Raw genomic sequence first — 17409 nt, forward strand, 5'->3', positions numbered from 1 at the left:
TGAACATAGCCAACATGGCAACCAATCAAATGAGAGCATCCATCCGCTACAGCAATCCAGATTCTGATTAAAAACAGCTGCACATCACAGAAATACAACTGTAACCCAAATGCTTTTGCCATATGATATGAAAATGCACAAGGTCCTTTCCCATGGGCTTCAGAAAATATCTTTCTTATCTATGCGAAGCATATACAGTGAAATTCTGTAAAAATCATACAGTTGATAGCCAAGAGGTCCCTCTGTTTAATAAGAGTAGAATGGTTTAGGAATTATTGGTAATTTTTGAGAAATCCATATCAGTATGTATTTAATATGACTTTATGAGAAAAGTATACAGTGAAATATTACCAAAATCATACAGTTAATAGCCAAGAGGTCCCTCAGAGACATCGCTGCTCAAACGTGGGTTTCAGACTCTCTATCTGTCCCAATGCGAATGTGGTGCTCTCCGCAATGAAAAACCGTAATGACGCGCCTATACGTGCATTCGGATTTGAAGCGCGGATGGCCTCACCGTCAATTTCCAAAGTGCGGATAGCTTGACCCCAGTCTCAAATTCCACTGTATTTATTTGTTTGATACTTTCATATAGCTGGTGCTTAGCCTTTACTTATCTTTGGATCTCGATCGAGATCTACATGTCCCTTCGGGGACTCCGTACAGCTTTACACTGGAAAATTTACTGGACATTATTTCACATTATTTTCATGAATTAAACCTCCACAGGTATTAATCTGGCGCTGTTATAATTCTGACTCTATTCTAGAAACTCTGTGTTTCTGAAATGTTGAGTATTCTCTCATTTGTTTATTCATTCATTTAATCCGTCCGTCAGTGCGCTAAAACAAATAAACAAAAAAGTCGATAGATCGATAGATAGGTTTTTCGACTGGAAATGAAAAATAATCGACTTCAGGTCATATTTCACACATCGACCCGAGTCAAATTCTGTAATACTTATGTAATAAAGCTACATTTTTTTGGGGCGGACAAATCAAACGTCTTCGCTTCACGCGCGGAGGCATGGCCTTGATCTGTGAATGTAAATATGTTACGAATGTGGGGGGTGTCGTTTAGGAGCTGACGTCACTTTGCCCTCTCGCCTTAGTCATCCCGCGCACTCCGCTTCGGCTGGTGAGACATACTCGCTCATACCTCCACACTTATTTAACGAGTTTGTTCGTGCGGTTCTGAGATCAGAGCTCTGCTGTTGTGTGGATGTTTAACCTGTTTAAGTCCTATGTTATGTTAAACTAACGTTTGTTGTGTGTAGACAGTAAACTGAGCAAAACATGTCGAGGAATGTTTGTAGGAAGGGAAGGACTGGAGCGTAATCGGCGCGTATTATCAACAAGATCACGAAGGAATAAAACTACTCATTTGTTTCATCTGTTTTAGAGGAGGCTATAGCCCCCCACACGCAAACCGTCCGCAGAAATAAGCTTGGACGCTAAGACATGCGCTTTGTTTCGTATTTTAGAGGTTAGACGCTTAAGACGGATGGTTTGAGACTGCAGACACTCCGCTGCTCGCCCTCAGCCGGAATCCGAGCGACGTCCCGTCTTCGTTTTCTAAAAGGTTTGTTGGAGCGCAGTTTTCATTTGCTTTGTTGTTATTTTACGGTGTTAGACAGGTGTTCAGCTGGGAAAATGCCAAACGACTAGTTCCAGATCTGCCTGTTATCTTATAATTGAATTCTTAATGTTGTACTTATCCCGTATGCAGCCACAAATTTGATTTGCATTATTGATTATTTATGCATTGCTTTAATCAACAATATCCGGGATTTGAAATGAAGAAGAGACACCACCTGATCCAGAACTGTTTGGTTCCCTTTTTGGTGACCTTTGATTGTTTGTTAGATTTGATCTTGGCGTATGTAATCGAGGTTAAATTGCCAGTTGCTAAAAGCGTTTTATTAGACATCAAATTAGCTACATTTTCACCACCTCTCCGGACAAAAAAAAAAAAAAAAAAAAACACACAGCGAAAGTGAAAGTAACCCAAACAGCTCACTGACGTGATCGTGACTAACGTTGGGATAGACTCATCAGGACTGAGATCCCAGGATTACAAATTACAACTGTAATGCCACGTGTCTTAGTGTTTACACATAGGCTACACATTTGTAGATAATGGGAGAGTGTATTTTATAACTGCACAAAGCTTCCGTCCCCACCACCTGTGTTCATAATTCAGATAAATCACTTAAAATAGTAATAAAACACACATGTCCAAATGTTAATATGAGCCCTTATATTCTTAATTCCATGCCTGGACCAGAGGTGTATGAAGCGTTGAGGGGTTGTAAAGCTGTGAATCAGAGCTCTCTGAGGTAATGGAGAACCAACTGTTGCCACCACACCCACAAGTGTCCTACCTATATGGAATGTAAAACTCTTGTATCCCCTGCAGGCTTCAAACAGTTCTTTTAAACGGGTCACCATGGAAAGAGAGGCTTTATGAATACCAAAGACACATCAGAGCTGTCTGTGTAGTGCTGAAGCTTACCACTGAGGTATGTTGTCATTAAGAATTGTTTCTTTCAGTGAGTTATGTGTGTACAAATGTATTTGATGAGCCTTGTGGATGTTTGAGGGAGTCCTTGTCGTCGTGGCGCCTACACCATTGTCCAAAGACAAACATATATCTCCAAAATAGTAACTTTATAGGGGAATTAAAAAAATCCTAAGTGTAATTTTTTAGCACTCCCATTGGTCAATTCATTGTGAAATTGTCACACAATATGGAGGACATCTGCTGTGTTCAAATGATGTAATAAAATGTAAAAAATCCACAAAAAAGGTGGTCATTTTCCGCTGTCTGATCCCGCTCACCACCAGATGGTGATCTGTTGACAGCTCATCATCTTTTTTTGTCCAGATTTCCCAAACATGGGTTCTTAGGTCAGCCGACAACCCTCATGTCTATCACTGACTTGTGGTCCAAGGTCTTCTGATACACTTATGAGCAATTATGTGTTGGAATATGATGTCTGTTATGGACAGACCATGACCAATTTACCATTTCCTGTAACAACCCACCTCTCAGATCAGATCCCAATCACTCCTCTCCAGGTTTTTCATGCATCGCCTTCATGAGAAAAAAAAAACTGGGTCAATGCAAGGGAGGTTTTCCAGAAATCCAGCCACAACCACCCACAATGGAAAGGCCCGATCCAGAAAGGGGCGATGAAGCGCTCTATAAAAATAAAACTATGGATATGAGATGTTCTGCATGACTGCAGACATTTTAAAGCAGTGAAAATGTACAACTTATTTCATAGCCTTTAACGTGGACATCTTTTTTTTTTTTCTCCTTCTCTCTGCCTGTTTCATAAACACACATAGGTACGTCCACAGACATAGATGAGCTTTTGGGTAACCACTTTGCAAATTTGGAGCAGAGATGCCAGGATCGACCAAAAAAAAATGCAAGCGTTGTCAGGCCACCATTGGGGTGGCAAGTAAAACATGCAAAGTCTGTGGAGAAGCACAGCCTTATAAAGCACTTCAAAAGAAAAAACTAGAAAAGGCTAAAGAGAAAATGAGAAACTCTCCCCATAGGCTGAAGGCAAATGCTGTTAAATGCAAGGATGCTGCACATTTGCACGTGAGTCAAAATATCTTTCAACATGCTTTTATGTGTGTGATGCCTCTAATAATGTCATTAATGCACACAAACTCATGTAAAAGGATTTCAGAATGTTTGATAAAAGCTCTGAATGTAATGTATAAGCATCAATTCGAACAACGACATTTGCCCCCTAACCATTACATTTCATTTGTAAAATCTATTACGTATTATTAAGTTATTTTTTTTTAAAATCACTCAGAAATTTGCAGTACATAGGTTTTACTTTGGCAGTGGTTCAGATGAGGATTCCATTTTCTTACCTAGAATGTTTCCATCCATCTTTACATGCTGTGATTTCAGCTTCACAAGCTTCGGGCTGTAGGTTATTGCCCCGTTCTTTTGCTGGGTAAGAAGAAGGGGTCTAAGATGGACGTAGAAGTCTTGACATCTTTGGACAACACCAGCATGCAGAAGTGTATGGCATTGAAAGATGTCCCGGATGAATTAGAGAATGTGTTTAAAGGTGAATACACACAATACAGCTATAATTATCTGTAGCAGCTACTTTTAACGTGTTTGGGCTAATTAAGAAATAATCAATAATCACCTAGAAGACATATTCAATCATATTTGGTCATTTGTTTACAGGTTACTTGGATGGAGCAAACATTACTGACACTGACTCTGCATTTAGTTCATCAACTCTGATCCCATCTGCCTCCACCCAGCTACTCCCCAATCAGCCTTCCACTACCTCATTCAGCTGCACTTTACCCATATCCACCTCTTCTACTGACTCCATTCATAAATCTACCTCCACTGTATCAACAAACCCAGCATCTACCTCTGACTTACTGTTATACATCCCAACCACATCCAGCATACCAAATAAAACAGGTAAGCTACTTTTATATGAAAATGTGTGACCTCCGGGCTTATAGGTTACTTGAATTATTGACATAAGTTTTAAATATAATGTTTGTTTACTATTCATCATGAATACATCTATTATATAAACTGTAAAAACCACTGAAACTGGCAGGTGATGACATTTAAATCAAAGTTTCCCAACCATTGAGCTGTGGACCATGAGTGGATTAGTGAAGGTGATAGTAAGCCAATGATGGCATATTTTCATAAATCATTAATTCTTTATCTTCAAGCACTTATCCAGTTCAGGGTCACGGTGGGTCAGGAGCCCACCCAGAACCACTGGGCGCAAGGCAGGAACACACCCTGGAGGGGGCGCCAGTCCTTCACAGGGCGATACACACTCACTCATACACACCTATAGACATTTTTGAGTCGCCAATCCACCTACCAACGTGTGTTTTTGGACCGTGGGAGGAAACTGGAGGACCTGGAGGACACCCACGTGGACACAAGGAGAACACACCAACTCCTCATAAACAGTCACCTAAAGCTGGACTTGAATCCACAACCTCCAAGTCCCTGAAGCTGTGTGACTGCAACACTACCATGCTGGCCCTATTTTCAAAAATTGATAACCAAAAACAAAATACAGTTCTCCACCTTGCACAGGATTAGTGTAAGAAACATTCAGCTTCATTTGCCAACATTTTGTCTGATTTCTAGAATAAACAAACTTACAAAAGCCTAATCTGTTAATATTCAATTTTTGAATACATGTTTATACACACAAGTGCACAATAGTTATCTAATAAATAGTTTACTCAGGTGTCTGAAAAAAGTGTAGTTAGCTAGCTATTATACACTACCAGCTAGCTAGCTAGAAATAAAAATAAATAAATAAAATAGTTTAATATCTCTTAGTTTCTAAACCCCAGAAACACAGATTTGCCAAAAGTTCATTTTTGAATCACATAAGAAGTAAAATGTAAACAATAAACTGTAAGTAATTATGTGTAAAATATTGTTTACTTTTATGTCTTGTCGGTCTATTTCTGTGCTTAGTTTAGATAATTAAAGAGTTATAAAGTATAAAATATAAAGACTGTAAGTGTTAAAAATCAGTATTATGAATAATAAATCTGAAGTACTCTGAAGCATTTACTAGTAAAACTGAAAAATAAAACCCTTTGCCAACAAATTTAGCTAAAAACAAAGACTGTTCAAAAGAATAAGCTTTTATATTAGGGAAGAGAATCATCAACCTATCAATGTAAAAGTCCCTATCCAAAAAAAAAAAAAAAAACAGAGCTAAAAACTATTTCTAGAACTGCAGAGTAACTTTAATTATATCTACCTTTTTGAAAGTTTGGACTTGTCACAATAAGAAATTACACCGCAAGTGTCAGTAATATTCACACACTCTCACATTTACAGAATGCGCCACAAGGGGGTACTATTGTACTTGGCGTCTATATGACCATTTCACACTCTGCCGCTAGGCAAAATGGAGGGTAGGGTGTGAAATGTTTTTTACCTCAATATAGTCATATAGTGTCTCAGTTCTTGCTGGGATAGAGGGGTAGGGACCAAGCGGAAGGGCTACATATCCTTGAAATGTAGATTTGTCAGGGGCATATTTCAAATGAATGGTTATGAATGCCTTGGGGATCACAGGCAAAATAGGCAAGTGATCAAAGAAAGCCACAAATATCATGATCTGCTCCTTTAAAAACTGTGATAATCATTGTATTACCTTAGCTTAATGTGGTAATGCCTTCAGGTTTTCATTTCCCAGTTAATCAAGTCGAGCTGTACAGTCTAATTGAGTATGTTCTATTTCATTTGTTTGAAATGATCTGAAAACAATGTGGAATTTGTTTTTTCAATCTCATGTATTTTGCTTGTTTTCATAAAGGGCAAGAAAAGAGTCCTTTACTGGGAGTAGCCTCACAAACTGTGGTAAGTATACAACATATTTTGCTGCATTTGTTTATTTGTTTCATTCTTAGATTCTTCCCTTTTTTTATGTTGAAGTCAATGACAGAAAACCTTGTTCTGCATGATATCAGCACCAGTCTGAGATGCTCTAAGAAATGCTTACTACACTTCCTGTTTAACTGTCTGAGCAACATGTCACCTATGTGGAAAGATTTCAGTCTTTATACCAATACAATAAACATTAGATTAATAACCACTATTTATTTATGGTGTTAATGACCTGTTACAGATTATACACACACCATAGGACACCTTCAGAACACAGTAGAAGAACAGAAGCAGGACGAAAATCTTGAACACTATCACCATTTATATGTAGTTAAAATCATTATTATCAATTGTCAGTTCATTGTGATCTTCTAGGACTTTGCATGAGGAAGACACTAACTGTCCATGTGTCTGTGTGTGTGTGTGTCTGTGTCCAGAGTCAAGATTACGACAACAGTGTAGCTATAGTGCCTTTTGTCCCGATGGTCCATGATACGGACACTGCTTTGGATTTTCAGCAGATGGTTCACAGCAGCTCTTCAGAAAATCCCTGCAGTGGTAAAAAACAGAGTCATCTACTGACGCCTCAGGAGGTAGCGAAGTCCACCCCTCCTAGAGAGCGCAAAAGAGCACCTGCTTACATGATGAAACCACAACATAAACAGGTACTCAGTCATTGCTATGTGCTATAAGACACACTTACATACTTTGCACTACATCCTCTGGAAAACCTCGTTTTTCCAGATCGTTCCAAATAGTCTTCTGTTATACAGCTGCTTGAACAATAATAGTTTTGATGCAAACTTGACAGTTAAGTTGCTGTGAAGAACTGTGCTTCCTCCTTGTGCCCTGTGATTCCGGGTAGGCTCCGGATCCACCGCGACCCTGAACTGGATACGCGGTTACTGACAATGAATGAATATCATTTAGTATTGATCGTTTATTTACAGAGAGTTAGATTTTTAAAATCTATTTAAAAAAAAAAAGCAAAAAGCATCGTCCAACAATGAAGGCTCTTTTGGCATGTGATATTTTGAAGTTTGAATATACAATGTAATCAGATTCATTAATTCATCACCTGTAACCGCTTACCCGCTTCAAAGACCAGATTAACAAGACCAATCCTCTTCCCACTGCTGTTCTGCAGGAGACTCCTCTAGAGAAAAAAAATGAGATCAGCAAAAAGCAGAACCAGCAGCCTGAGCGTTTCTCAGAAAAGGATGAATCCCACTGTGAATCTCAAAGCCAAATATTAGAGGAGGTCTTCATGGAACCTCCCGCTGAAGACCAGGTGCCTGTCCAGTCCCCTTTCATTTTTGATTACCCGAACAGTACTTTGTTGTCTGCTCTACCCAACCACCAGGTTCCCATCAGCCCCCCTCATACGAGAGATTCACCGATCTTAGACTTAGACTTAGACGTCAATATGAGAAATGTGCTCATGGATGAGGGCGACGACGCCATGCTCCAGCACATGCCTGTCATGTTTGACAGCACCTCACTGGACATACAAGACATCCTGAATATGACAATGAATGATCTCAGCACCACTGCACTGGTCACTGATGGCAGAGACTTGACTGTAAATAACGTTCCTAGTGCAGACACTCAGTGATTTGAAAACAGCAATTATTTGGGTTTGTAAAATGAAAGCAAGAGATTTACACGCTCTCATTAACTATCTTTACTGTCACACACAGCTACCGGACAGGGGCAACTTATTACAGCTGGATTGTTAAGTGACTCAGCTATTATTTTTATAGCATTATGCTTAAAAATGCCACAACCCAGGATGTTAAAAATGGACCTTTATTAATAGATGGTGTTGTTTGAACATATGATACTCATCTTAATTGCCTCCCTCTTGGTGCTAATTCAAAGCTTGAAACATTCCTTATGCTTAATTCTGGGTACATGAAAGGAAAAGCTATATCACAATGTTTAGCATTATTTTTGTATTTTACTGTTTTAAGGAAGATATTATTGATTGCTAACATTTCCTAAGAAAATGTCCAAAATTTGCACTTGTTTATCCAATTCTTTACCAATCAAGGTTCTGCTTGTGGCTGTAGAGTGTCCCATTCTAGTGGCAGCATATTTCTATGCAGATTACACAAGCTTCATGATGGACTGTGCTGTTAAATGCCTATATATGTATTTACTGTATCAGCAGGTTATATATTTTGGAAGGTTGCAGAGTCCCAGTGTCTTGATTTTCATTGACTTTACCATTTGTTCTTCTGGAGACAAAGTGACCATTTTGTTTGCTTTCTTTTACTTGTTTGTAATTTGTTTCCATTTTTGTACTTTTTTTTCCATCTTTTCTAAATGAGGCTAATTGAAATTGTGCAAACTGACAGAGAAAGGGTGTTTTATGATTTTTGTCATAACATGCAAATGTTACTGAGGGCCTTTGGAGTGGACCATATGCATGAGTACGTTGCATTTTATTTAACGAGCAAAGAGAAACTAGGCAAGCCTGATTTAGCCGGATTGCCGTTAGCCATATAGCCGTTGTCACAGAGGATTTCTGGCACTTCAAAAACAGGAAAGCCCAAAATACATAGCCTTGTCTTTGGAAGGTCTGAAGAACCTTTGGTGCTTCACATCAATAACAAACTATAAAAATAGTTTATCTTGTCAGTTGTCGACATCGCTGGAACTAGTTATTTATTACTGACTTACATTTCATTACATAGTACATATTACATCAACAACGTTCAACGCATTTCTGTGCGAGGCTCCAGTAAAACACTGCGATGCACTGCGGTGGACGTCGGACCTACAGCACTGAAGCAGCGTGAGTGTGTCCCAGTTCAGCTCTCAACTCTCTGACCCCTTGAACGTGCAATTCTAGATCCCAAAAAGAGCACTTGTTCAGGGAAAAGAGGACCTCTGGTCACCGCCGAACGGTTCCAAATTTAGTTCACGAACTAGAATGTGAAATATGGCTGAAGTAACAACAGACACGGTGTAGTGGTGATACCTTAAGTTCTCTCTGTGAAATACGGCTGTATTAACAGTTCCGTCTTTAACATAAACATTTAAGTTCATTCTCATGTATCAGATTTCTCAAAATGCAAGAATCAGAAATGCCTTTATGTTTTGCACAGTCTTTCCTTGCACTTTTATTGCCCACTTATGTAATGTTCTTCTTATTGTTTATTGTTGCCTTTTGCACATATTGCAACAAATCTGTTTTTCTTTATGGCAATAAATAATCTGTAATATATTCCTAAAATACTTGAATTCTTGTGTCTCTTAGGCTGGCTGTCTAACAACTTCAAATGGAATATGTAGGCATTTAAGACACTATTATTTTAAGCACTTAAGTAAAATGTTACTATTTGTAATTTCCTGAGTAGTTTCAAATTCATTGTTTACTTGTACTAGGTGAATAACAATGGAAATCAAAAATTAAGGGGATATGGGATTGAGGTGGGGGCATACAGTCATGTGAAAAAGTTGGGACACTTCATGATAATCTTTGTCTTTTTGACCATATTAAACATATAAACATTTGAGCTTCCAAACAAATAAAACTGAAGAAATTACTTACAAACATAAGTTGTAAAATGTAATTAACAAAATTGTACATTTCTTCTAAGTAAAAAGTTAGGATATGCCCTAATAACTGTTATTTCCCACTCAATTAGTTGTTTCCTGTAACCATCTACCAGTCTCTGACATCGACTTGGAGGTGTTTTTTCCCCATTCCCCCATAAAGAATTCTTGCATGTGATTCTTGCTGTGTGATATTTCAGGGATTTCTTCAATGCACAGATCACCCCACAGCATCTCAGTAGGATTAAGATCCGGGCTCTGATCTGGCCGTTCTATAATTCCCCATTTCGTTTTTTGAGCCATTCCTTGTGAATTTACTGGAATGTTTTGGGTCATGGTCTTGTTGCATGATCCACGTCCACTTCAGCTTCAGTTTTTGGAGAGATAGATAGTCTCACATTTACCTCAAGCACCCTCTGATACAGTGAAGAATTCATAGTAGATTCAATGATGGAGAGCTTGCTGCAGCAATCAGCCCCAAACCATGACATTTCCACCACCCTGCTTCACAGTTGGTATGGGGTTCTTGTGCTCAAATGCTGTGCTGGTCGTCTTCTGTTTCTGTGCCCAAATAATTCAGCTTTGGATTCATCTGTCCAAAGCACATAGTGCCAGAAGTCCTGGTCTTTGTCTGTGTGCTCTCTGGCAAAGTTTAGTCTTGCCCTGATGTCAGCAAGGGCTTCCTCATTGCACACCACCTATGAATGGTATGAATGTACCTTGACGTCAACTGTGGTAAGAGCTACTTGTAGGTCCCGGTGTAACATTTTAGGATTGTTGGAGACTTCTTCACACATCTTGTGGTCTGCTCTTGGACTGAACTTGTTAGGATGGCCTGACCTGGCCTTATTGGCAGTTGGTTTAAATGTCCCCCGCTTGTAAATGAGTTTTCTGACAGTGGAATGTCTGATTTCTAATTGTTTTGAGATCTTTTTACATCCGTTCCCAGACTCATATACATCTATAACCTTTTTTTCAAAGGCATGGTGATACCACTCACTTCAGCAACCAAGGACAACTCAAACTAATGTCTGAGGTTTAAATAAATCAGCCTCCTCCAATGTCCTCTTTAATGATGGTCTAATTATTCGACTAAGGCTTTCATGAGGTGTCCTAACTTTTTCACATGACTGTAGGTCTGATCCTGGTAAGAATGCACAATGCACAAAGCTACACAAAGCCAACAGTGATATCTTCACTTTGTAACTAGCAAAATCTAACAAATATTAAAACACATTAATAAAAAGCATAGATGCAAGATTAACAGTGAGTTTTCAAAGTATGACAAATTCATGCTGAATGCCAAGAGCATGTGTGGTTACTACTTCCTTTTGCCTGGCTCCTGTCACTCAAAGGTCCATGCAGCACAAAGGTTAGCATGTAGCACACATTCTAAACTCTGCCACAGAATTTCTGCACTGCTTTTGGGCTAACTGTACAAATGCTGTAAGCATACAACACAACCCAGAGTACCGTAATACTAATAGTAGAACGTAATCCTCCACAGGAGCAGAAAAATAAGTGAGAAAGGTTAAGAGATGTCATGCTTTCTCCACAGCCGCCCTCCCCCAGTACAAGAAACATTCCCTGCTATCCCAACAGATGAGTGGTGCATAATTTAAGAAACACATACATTTTTTATAACTATGAATTTCCTAAGCACTGTCCCATGCACGCGTCAGACATTTCGAAATCTACTCCAATGAAACTGATTTCAAAGAAAAAGAGTCAGAATAGTTTGCTTTACAGAGCACTTTTAAACTGCTTTTACCACAGTGCAGTGTACTATGTATTTTATATACTATTATAATTTGTATACTATAAAATGCTATATATATTATATACTAATATTTTCATGTGGGTTGTTTTTTTTAATTCTCTTAAAGGATTATATTTAATATCACCTAAACACCCTAAACAAGGTGGCACGGTGGTGCAGCAGGTAGTGTCACAGTCACACAGCTCCAGGGGCCTGGAGGTTGTGGGTTCGATTCCTGCTCCGGGTGACTGTCTGTGAGGAGTTTGATGTGTTCTCCCTGTGTCCGCATGGGTTTCCTCCGGGTGACTGACTGTGAGGAGTTTGGTGTGTTCTCCCTGTGTCCGCGTTGGTTTTCTCCGGGTGACTGTCTGTGAGGAGTTGGTGTGTTCTCCCTGTGTCTGCGTTGGTTTTCTCCGGGTGACTGTCTGTGAGGAGTGTGTTGTGTTCTCCCTGTGTCTGCGTTGGTTTTCTCCGGGTGACTGTCTGTGAGGAGTGTGGTGTGTTCTCCCTGTGTCTGCGTTGGTTTTCTCCAGGTGACTGTCTGTGAGGAGTGTGGTGTGTTTTCCCTGTGTCCGCGTGGGTTTCCTCCGGGTGACTGTCAGTGAGGAGTGTGGTGTCTTCGCCTGTGTCTGCATGGGTTTCCTCTGGGTGACTGTCTGTGAGGAGTGTGGTGTATTCTCCCTGTGTCTGCGTGGGTTTCCTCCGGGTGACTGTCTGTGAGGAGTGTGGTGTGTTCTCCCTGTGTCCGCGTGGGTTTCCTCCGGGTGACTGTCAGTGAGGAGTGTGGTGTGTTCTCCCTGTGTCTCCCTATGTCAAACCCTATATTTGACATATGTACTAGACTTCACTAATGTTATTTAAGCAAAATGCCATCAAATCCTAAGAGCAAGCATAGAGCACCTAGTGTACCACTTTCCCAGAATAGTAGAAGTTGTTGTTGCAACAGAAGGGAAGCTTTCTTTTAGTCTTTTTTAGATAAATTGTGGATGTATCAGGCAGCACGGTGGTGCAGCAGGTAGTGTCACACAGCTCCAGGGACCTGGAGGTTGTGGGTTCGATTCCCGCTCCGGGTGACTGTCTGTGAGGAGTGTGGTGTGTTCTCCCCTCTTCTGCGTGGGTTTCCTCCGGGTGCTCCGGTTTCCTCCCACAGTCCAAAAACACACGTTGGTAGGTGGATTGGCGACTCAAAGTGTCTCTAGGTGTCTGTGTTGCCCTGTGAAGGACTGGCGCCCCCTCCCAAGTGTATTCCCGGACAAAACAGAGAATATGGGACCTTGATATCTACATACTACATCTGCTGCTTCCTTTGAAAACAGAAAAGCTCTAGAATCCAGCTTTCCAACTTACTGTCCTTTTAACGTTAACAGAAGTTTCCATACACACTCAGCCCACTTTCACAGCGAGTGGTACACCAAGAGGATTTAGCCTGATGTGGGCAAAAGCCTGGGTTTATGTTAAAGTGCCCCAGCTGGTGATTGTAACTGTGTTGTGTCTTCTTTCATGTCCCGCTGACCTACTGTAATAAGCCTGGTCCCAGGTCGAAAGAGCTGTTATCACAGAGAGCAGCTCCATACCCCGGCTCTATTAATAGCATAAACTCCCGCTGACCCTTGAGCTGAGGCGATGCAGTGTGATTCACTGTGGCACTCCAATGAAGGCTTTAGCCATTTGAACTCCAACTCGAAACCTCTCCCTGTGCCAACAGCCATTGTCCTAAAGGAGGCAGCACTATACAGCAGTGTTTTCAGGCGCATTGCCACAACACAATGTTTTGACACAGGTCTGGCCTATTACACTCATGTGTCTTGACCATCCTTGTGTTCCTTCAATGCTGCTGGGCTCCAAGCATTAAACTTTTATGACAGGCTATATATATATATACATATTATTCCAGATATTACAATGAAAAACAATTCTCGATATGGGTGCTTAGATTAGCATACAATCTTAAACAGATATCACTATTAAATATTGGGCAATTTTTTAAAATATTGACTATTGTAAGTCACTTATTTCCTTAATCAGTTGAAAAGTGGTGAGTAGGTGAGACAGTGGGACAGTGCATCATACATCTCCAGATACTGTGTATTTAGGGACAGAAACAGTACAAAGTAACAGGGTTTATGTGAAAATATGAGTGTTCCTTCAAAATCTTAAGTGTATAAATAAAACACATTTGTAAATAACTTTCTTTGAAACTGACCAGTTGCTTGTTCTCATTAGGAACATAAATTCGAATGCTTTCATTTCACACTGATACAAATGTGTCTGTGGTTTCATTTTCAAAGACAAATGCACTGAACCCAACTGAGTGGAAGGAGGCAGACCGACCTCTTGGCGTTGGTGCATCACCAGTCCCCAGACGCCAGAGGGCGTTATATGCGCGTCAAAAAAAACAACGAACTGTACCACTGTGATTCTACGCGCCAGTGCGTACGTGCGTGCGTTTGTAAGTGGGAGAATCTGGCTGCGGATTTTTGGCTACATTGCCTCTCATAATTCATTTTATCCCACCTAGTCCGTTTCCCGGAGGACACAGGGCGGAGTCGAGTCTGGCACCAAATTCACGAGGGGGGAAACATCAAAGGCTGTGTCCAAAATTGCATATTAATACTGAACTGTACACTACTACATTATACTAGACCATACTCAACTATACTGTATTGTACTGTTTTATACAATACTATAGAGTGCAACACTTTCCTCTACTACACTGAAGAATACTATACAACACTACTGTGCTATACTGTATTACTTTATAATATAGTACAGTATTTTATGATATACTAACACAGTGCTGTATTATACTACACAGTTCATTTCTTCATTAAGGTATAAACAATGTAAATACCCTCTTTTAAAAATTGTGTTCCTTTTTAAAAGGGCACTGCAATCATTCTCCCAAAAGGCAGGGAACCTACTCGTATTTTGTAAGACATTTCCGCTTAGAATAAGATGTAGTATAATGCATATTTAAAAATGTAGAAGGTACAAATTGTAAATGCCCTCAAACTGAGATTGCACTGTAAGAATTGATGTATTTATATGGCACTTCAGACCCACTGAAACGGTACGGTAGCGTGGTAGTACGCGGTTTCGAACGGAGCACAAGCCACGCCCCCTCAATGATGTCGCGATAAGTGGGAACCTCCTTTAATGACTAATTTCTCTCTCCCGGTCCCAGCTCCTCCTGTGTGTCCCACAACTTCTCCCTCCTGCCTGCTATGCCCTGATCCCGCCAGCCCCCTCGCCTACTCTGTCTGAAACCAACCCAAAACAAAAACAAAACACAAACAACCCACAACAATGGGAGATAATCGGAAAGATCACGGTGCTTCGGTGCAGAGATGCGCCTCGTTCAGCATCACGAGTCTTCTGCTGGGGACCACCGACGTGGAGCCCCCCAAAGCTGAGGAAGCCCCTAAAGCTGAGGAAGCCACCGACGCGGAGCCTGCGAAAGCGGAGGTGCCCAACACCAACAGCTCCAACAACAAGGAGGAGAACGGCAAGAACGGCAAACTGGACAAGCCTCCATTCAGCTATAACGCGCTCATCATGATGGCCATCCGCCAGAGTCCGGAGAAGCGGCTCACGCTCAACGGCATCTACGAGTTCATCATGAAGAACTTCCCGTACTACCGCGAGCACAAGCAGGGCTGGCAGAACTCTATCCGCCACAACCTTAGCCTCAACAAATGCTTCGTCAAAGTGCCGCGCCACTACGACGACCCGGGCAAAGGTAACTATTGGATGCTGGACCCGTGCAGCGACGACGTCTTCATCGGCGGAACCACTGGGAAACTACGGCGGCGCTCGGCCACGTCCCGCGGAAAACTGGCGCTCAAACGAGGCCTCCGTTTCGCGCCGCTCGCCATGGGAATCCACGAGAGCCCGCTGTGCTGGCAGCTCTCGCCTTTCATGTCCTTCCACCACCACCACCACGGCCACTACAACAGCTCAACGCCCGGTTTCATGAGCCAGGGACACGGCTACGGAGCGCTGCTCGATCCGCTGGGCAGCGGAGACGTAGGGCGGCCGTTCGGACTCTCCAACACTTACGGCATGAGCGCCTCGCCCGCAGGGCTGCACAGTTACTTCAGCTCGGGACAACAAGCGCATCCTCCGCCGCCGACGCAACCGCAGCCGCCTGCACTCCAGCAGCGCTCGCCTGCCTTTAGCGTCCCCGCACCTGGCGCCTTTACCGGAGTTTTAGCGCCGCAGAAAAGGGTTGCGCCCAGCTCCAACACGTTCTTAAACTAAAAAACCGAGGGAAAGGAGGGGCGAAAGCCTATAACAGTTCCCAGAGAAAGGGTCTTCGCTGGAGATTTAGTGCCGCAGAAACAGGGTCGTTCTTCGGTCAGTTCGAGGTCAAACTGAAGAAATGAAACAACAGTGACCAAAAAAGAGGAATTATGCAAAACGCGAATAAAGAAAACGAACACGAAAAAGTTGCCGGCACTTCTTTCGCTTTACGCGCGAACACACTGTTGTGAAGGGACGCTGTTACCTTTGAGCTAAAGAACTGTGACTAGATTTGCCAAAGGTAACGCTCTATGATACACAAACTATTTACATATTCCGCAGATTATTTCCGAAATTTAGAGAATTTTTCAAAATGTCTTCATTATTTATGGCCGAGGAGCAGTCTAACTCGTTCAGAGTGGTTTGATTGTCAAATGGTTCATTTTAATTTTTTGTTTTATTTTATTATTATTTTGTTTTACAGCGTTGGTGATAGGAACGCAGATTCAGCCATTTTAATGAGCCACCCAAACCCTGTACTGTTAATAAAGAGCAAACTAACGGTACGACCCACCATGTTGTGTATTTGCCCGTACTCTACAGTCGTAAGTAAAGTTTGGGCGCCTTAGGTAAAAGTACAAGTTTTGTTACGTTTCCCATTTAATTTTTATTTTAATTTTGTCAAAACTTGTTGCCGCCTCTATTTATTCATTTAACATATTGAGGAAAAATAAAAATGTAAAAATTATTTTTCTTCACAAATATGTTAAATGTAGCAAATAAACAGCAGAACACATGCAGACGTGTGTTCAGTGTATGGGGCTGTGTAGTTATTTTAACTGGGAAAAAAAGGTAATTAGTCCACCAAGACCACGACATCTTACCCCTCCGTCATTTAAAGTAACACGTTGGACTGCTGAAGACACTGAGAACCCTGGTTCCTATCAACATCACTGTGAACATTTCTGATTTGATGAGTTTCTTCACAACGGAGCATTTCCATTAGAACACCCTCAGTGGCTGTTTGAATCTTAGTTTTTGGGAGACATTTTGAAGAATCAGCGAGATTCCTCTTAAAGTTAATTTATGTTTTATATTTATGCAGAGAAAAAAAAATATGTATTTAAATTTATAGCGTCATTGTATTCATTCGTCCAGTACCAAGTATTATATGCTAATATAAATTATTTATGTAAATAGAAATCGTGAACTTGGACGTCTTTTCGTTGAGATGCGCCTTAAGACAAATCAGGGTACGTGAAGAAAAAAAAAGAGAAAGTGAGAATCAGAGAATGGCACTCATATTTTCTCAGGTCACACAGACATAGCCTACAGACTGCAATTTTGTAATACTCTGCTGTATGTACATAAAATATTTTAAACCTTATATGCAACACATTTTACAT

The 17409-nt window shown here is 41.0% G+C and overlaps 2 protein-coding genes and 1 long non-coding RNA gene across 3 annotated transcripts; 2 read left to right on the forward strand and 1 right to left on the reverse strand.

Moving 5' to 3' along the window:
- Nucleotides 1–1123: 1123 nt before the first annotated feature.
- Nucleotides 1124–9652, forward strand: LOC136687018 (uncharacterized). Its single transcript, XM_066661197.1, has 9 exons — nucleotides 1124–1137; nucleotides 1484–1581; nucleotides 2419–2521; nucleotides 3354–3615; nucleotides 3940–4102; nucleotides 4228–4476; nucleotides 6368–6411; nucleotides 6876–7103; nucleotides 7586–9652. The coding sequence occupies exons 4-9, from the start codon at nucleotides 3412–3414 to the stop codon at nucleotides 8051–8053; spliced, it is 1356 nt and encodes a 451-aa protein (XP_066517294.1). The 5' UTR covers nucleotides 1124–1137; nucleotides 1484–1581; nucleotides 2419–2521; nucleotides 3354–3411; the 3' UTR covers nucleotides 8054–9652.
- On the reverse strand, nucleotides 6741–7728 carry LOC136687020 (uncharacterized). Its single transcript, XR_010800401.1, has 3 exons — nucleotides 7531–7728; nucleotides 7142–7343; nucleotides 6741–6988 (listed from the first exon to the last, which is right to left on the reverse strand). It is a non-coding gene; the product is annotated as an uncharacterized lncRNA (long non-coding RNA).
- Nucleotides 9653–15067: 5415 nt separating the features above from the next.
- foxg1d (forkhead box G1d) lies at nucleotides 15068–16021 on the forward strand. Its single transcript, XM_066649015.1, has one exon. The coding sequence runs from the start codon at nucleotides 15068–15070 to the stop codon at nucleotides 16019–16021; it is 954 nt and encodes a 317-aa protein (XP_066505112.1).
- The last annotated feature ends 1388 nt before the right edge of the window (nucleotides 16022–17409 follow it).

Source organism: Hoplias malabaricus, chromosome 2, assembly GCF_029633855.1.
Source record: "Hoplias malabaricus isolate fHopMal1 chromosome 2, fHopMal1.hap1, whole genome shotgun sequence".
In the NCBI taxonomy this organism is placed as follows: domain Eukaryota; kingdom Metazoa; phylum Chordata; class Actinopteri; order Characiformes; family Erythrinidae; genus Hoplias; species Hoplias malabaricus.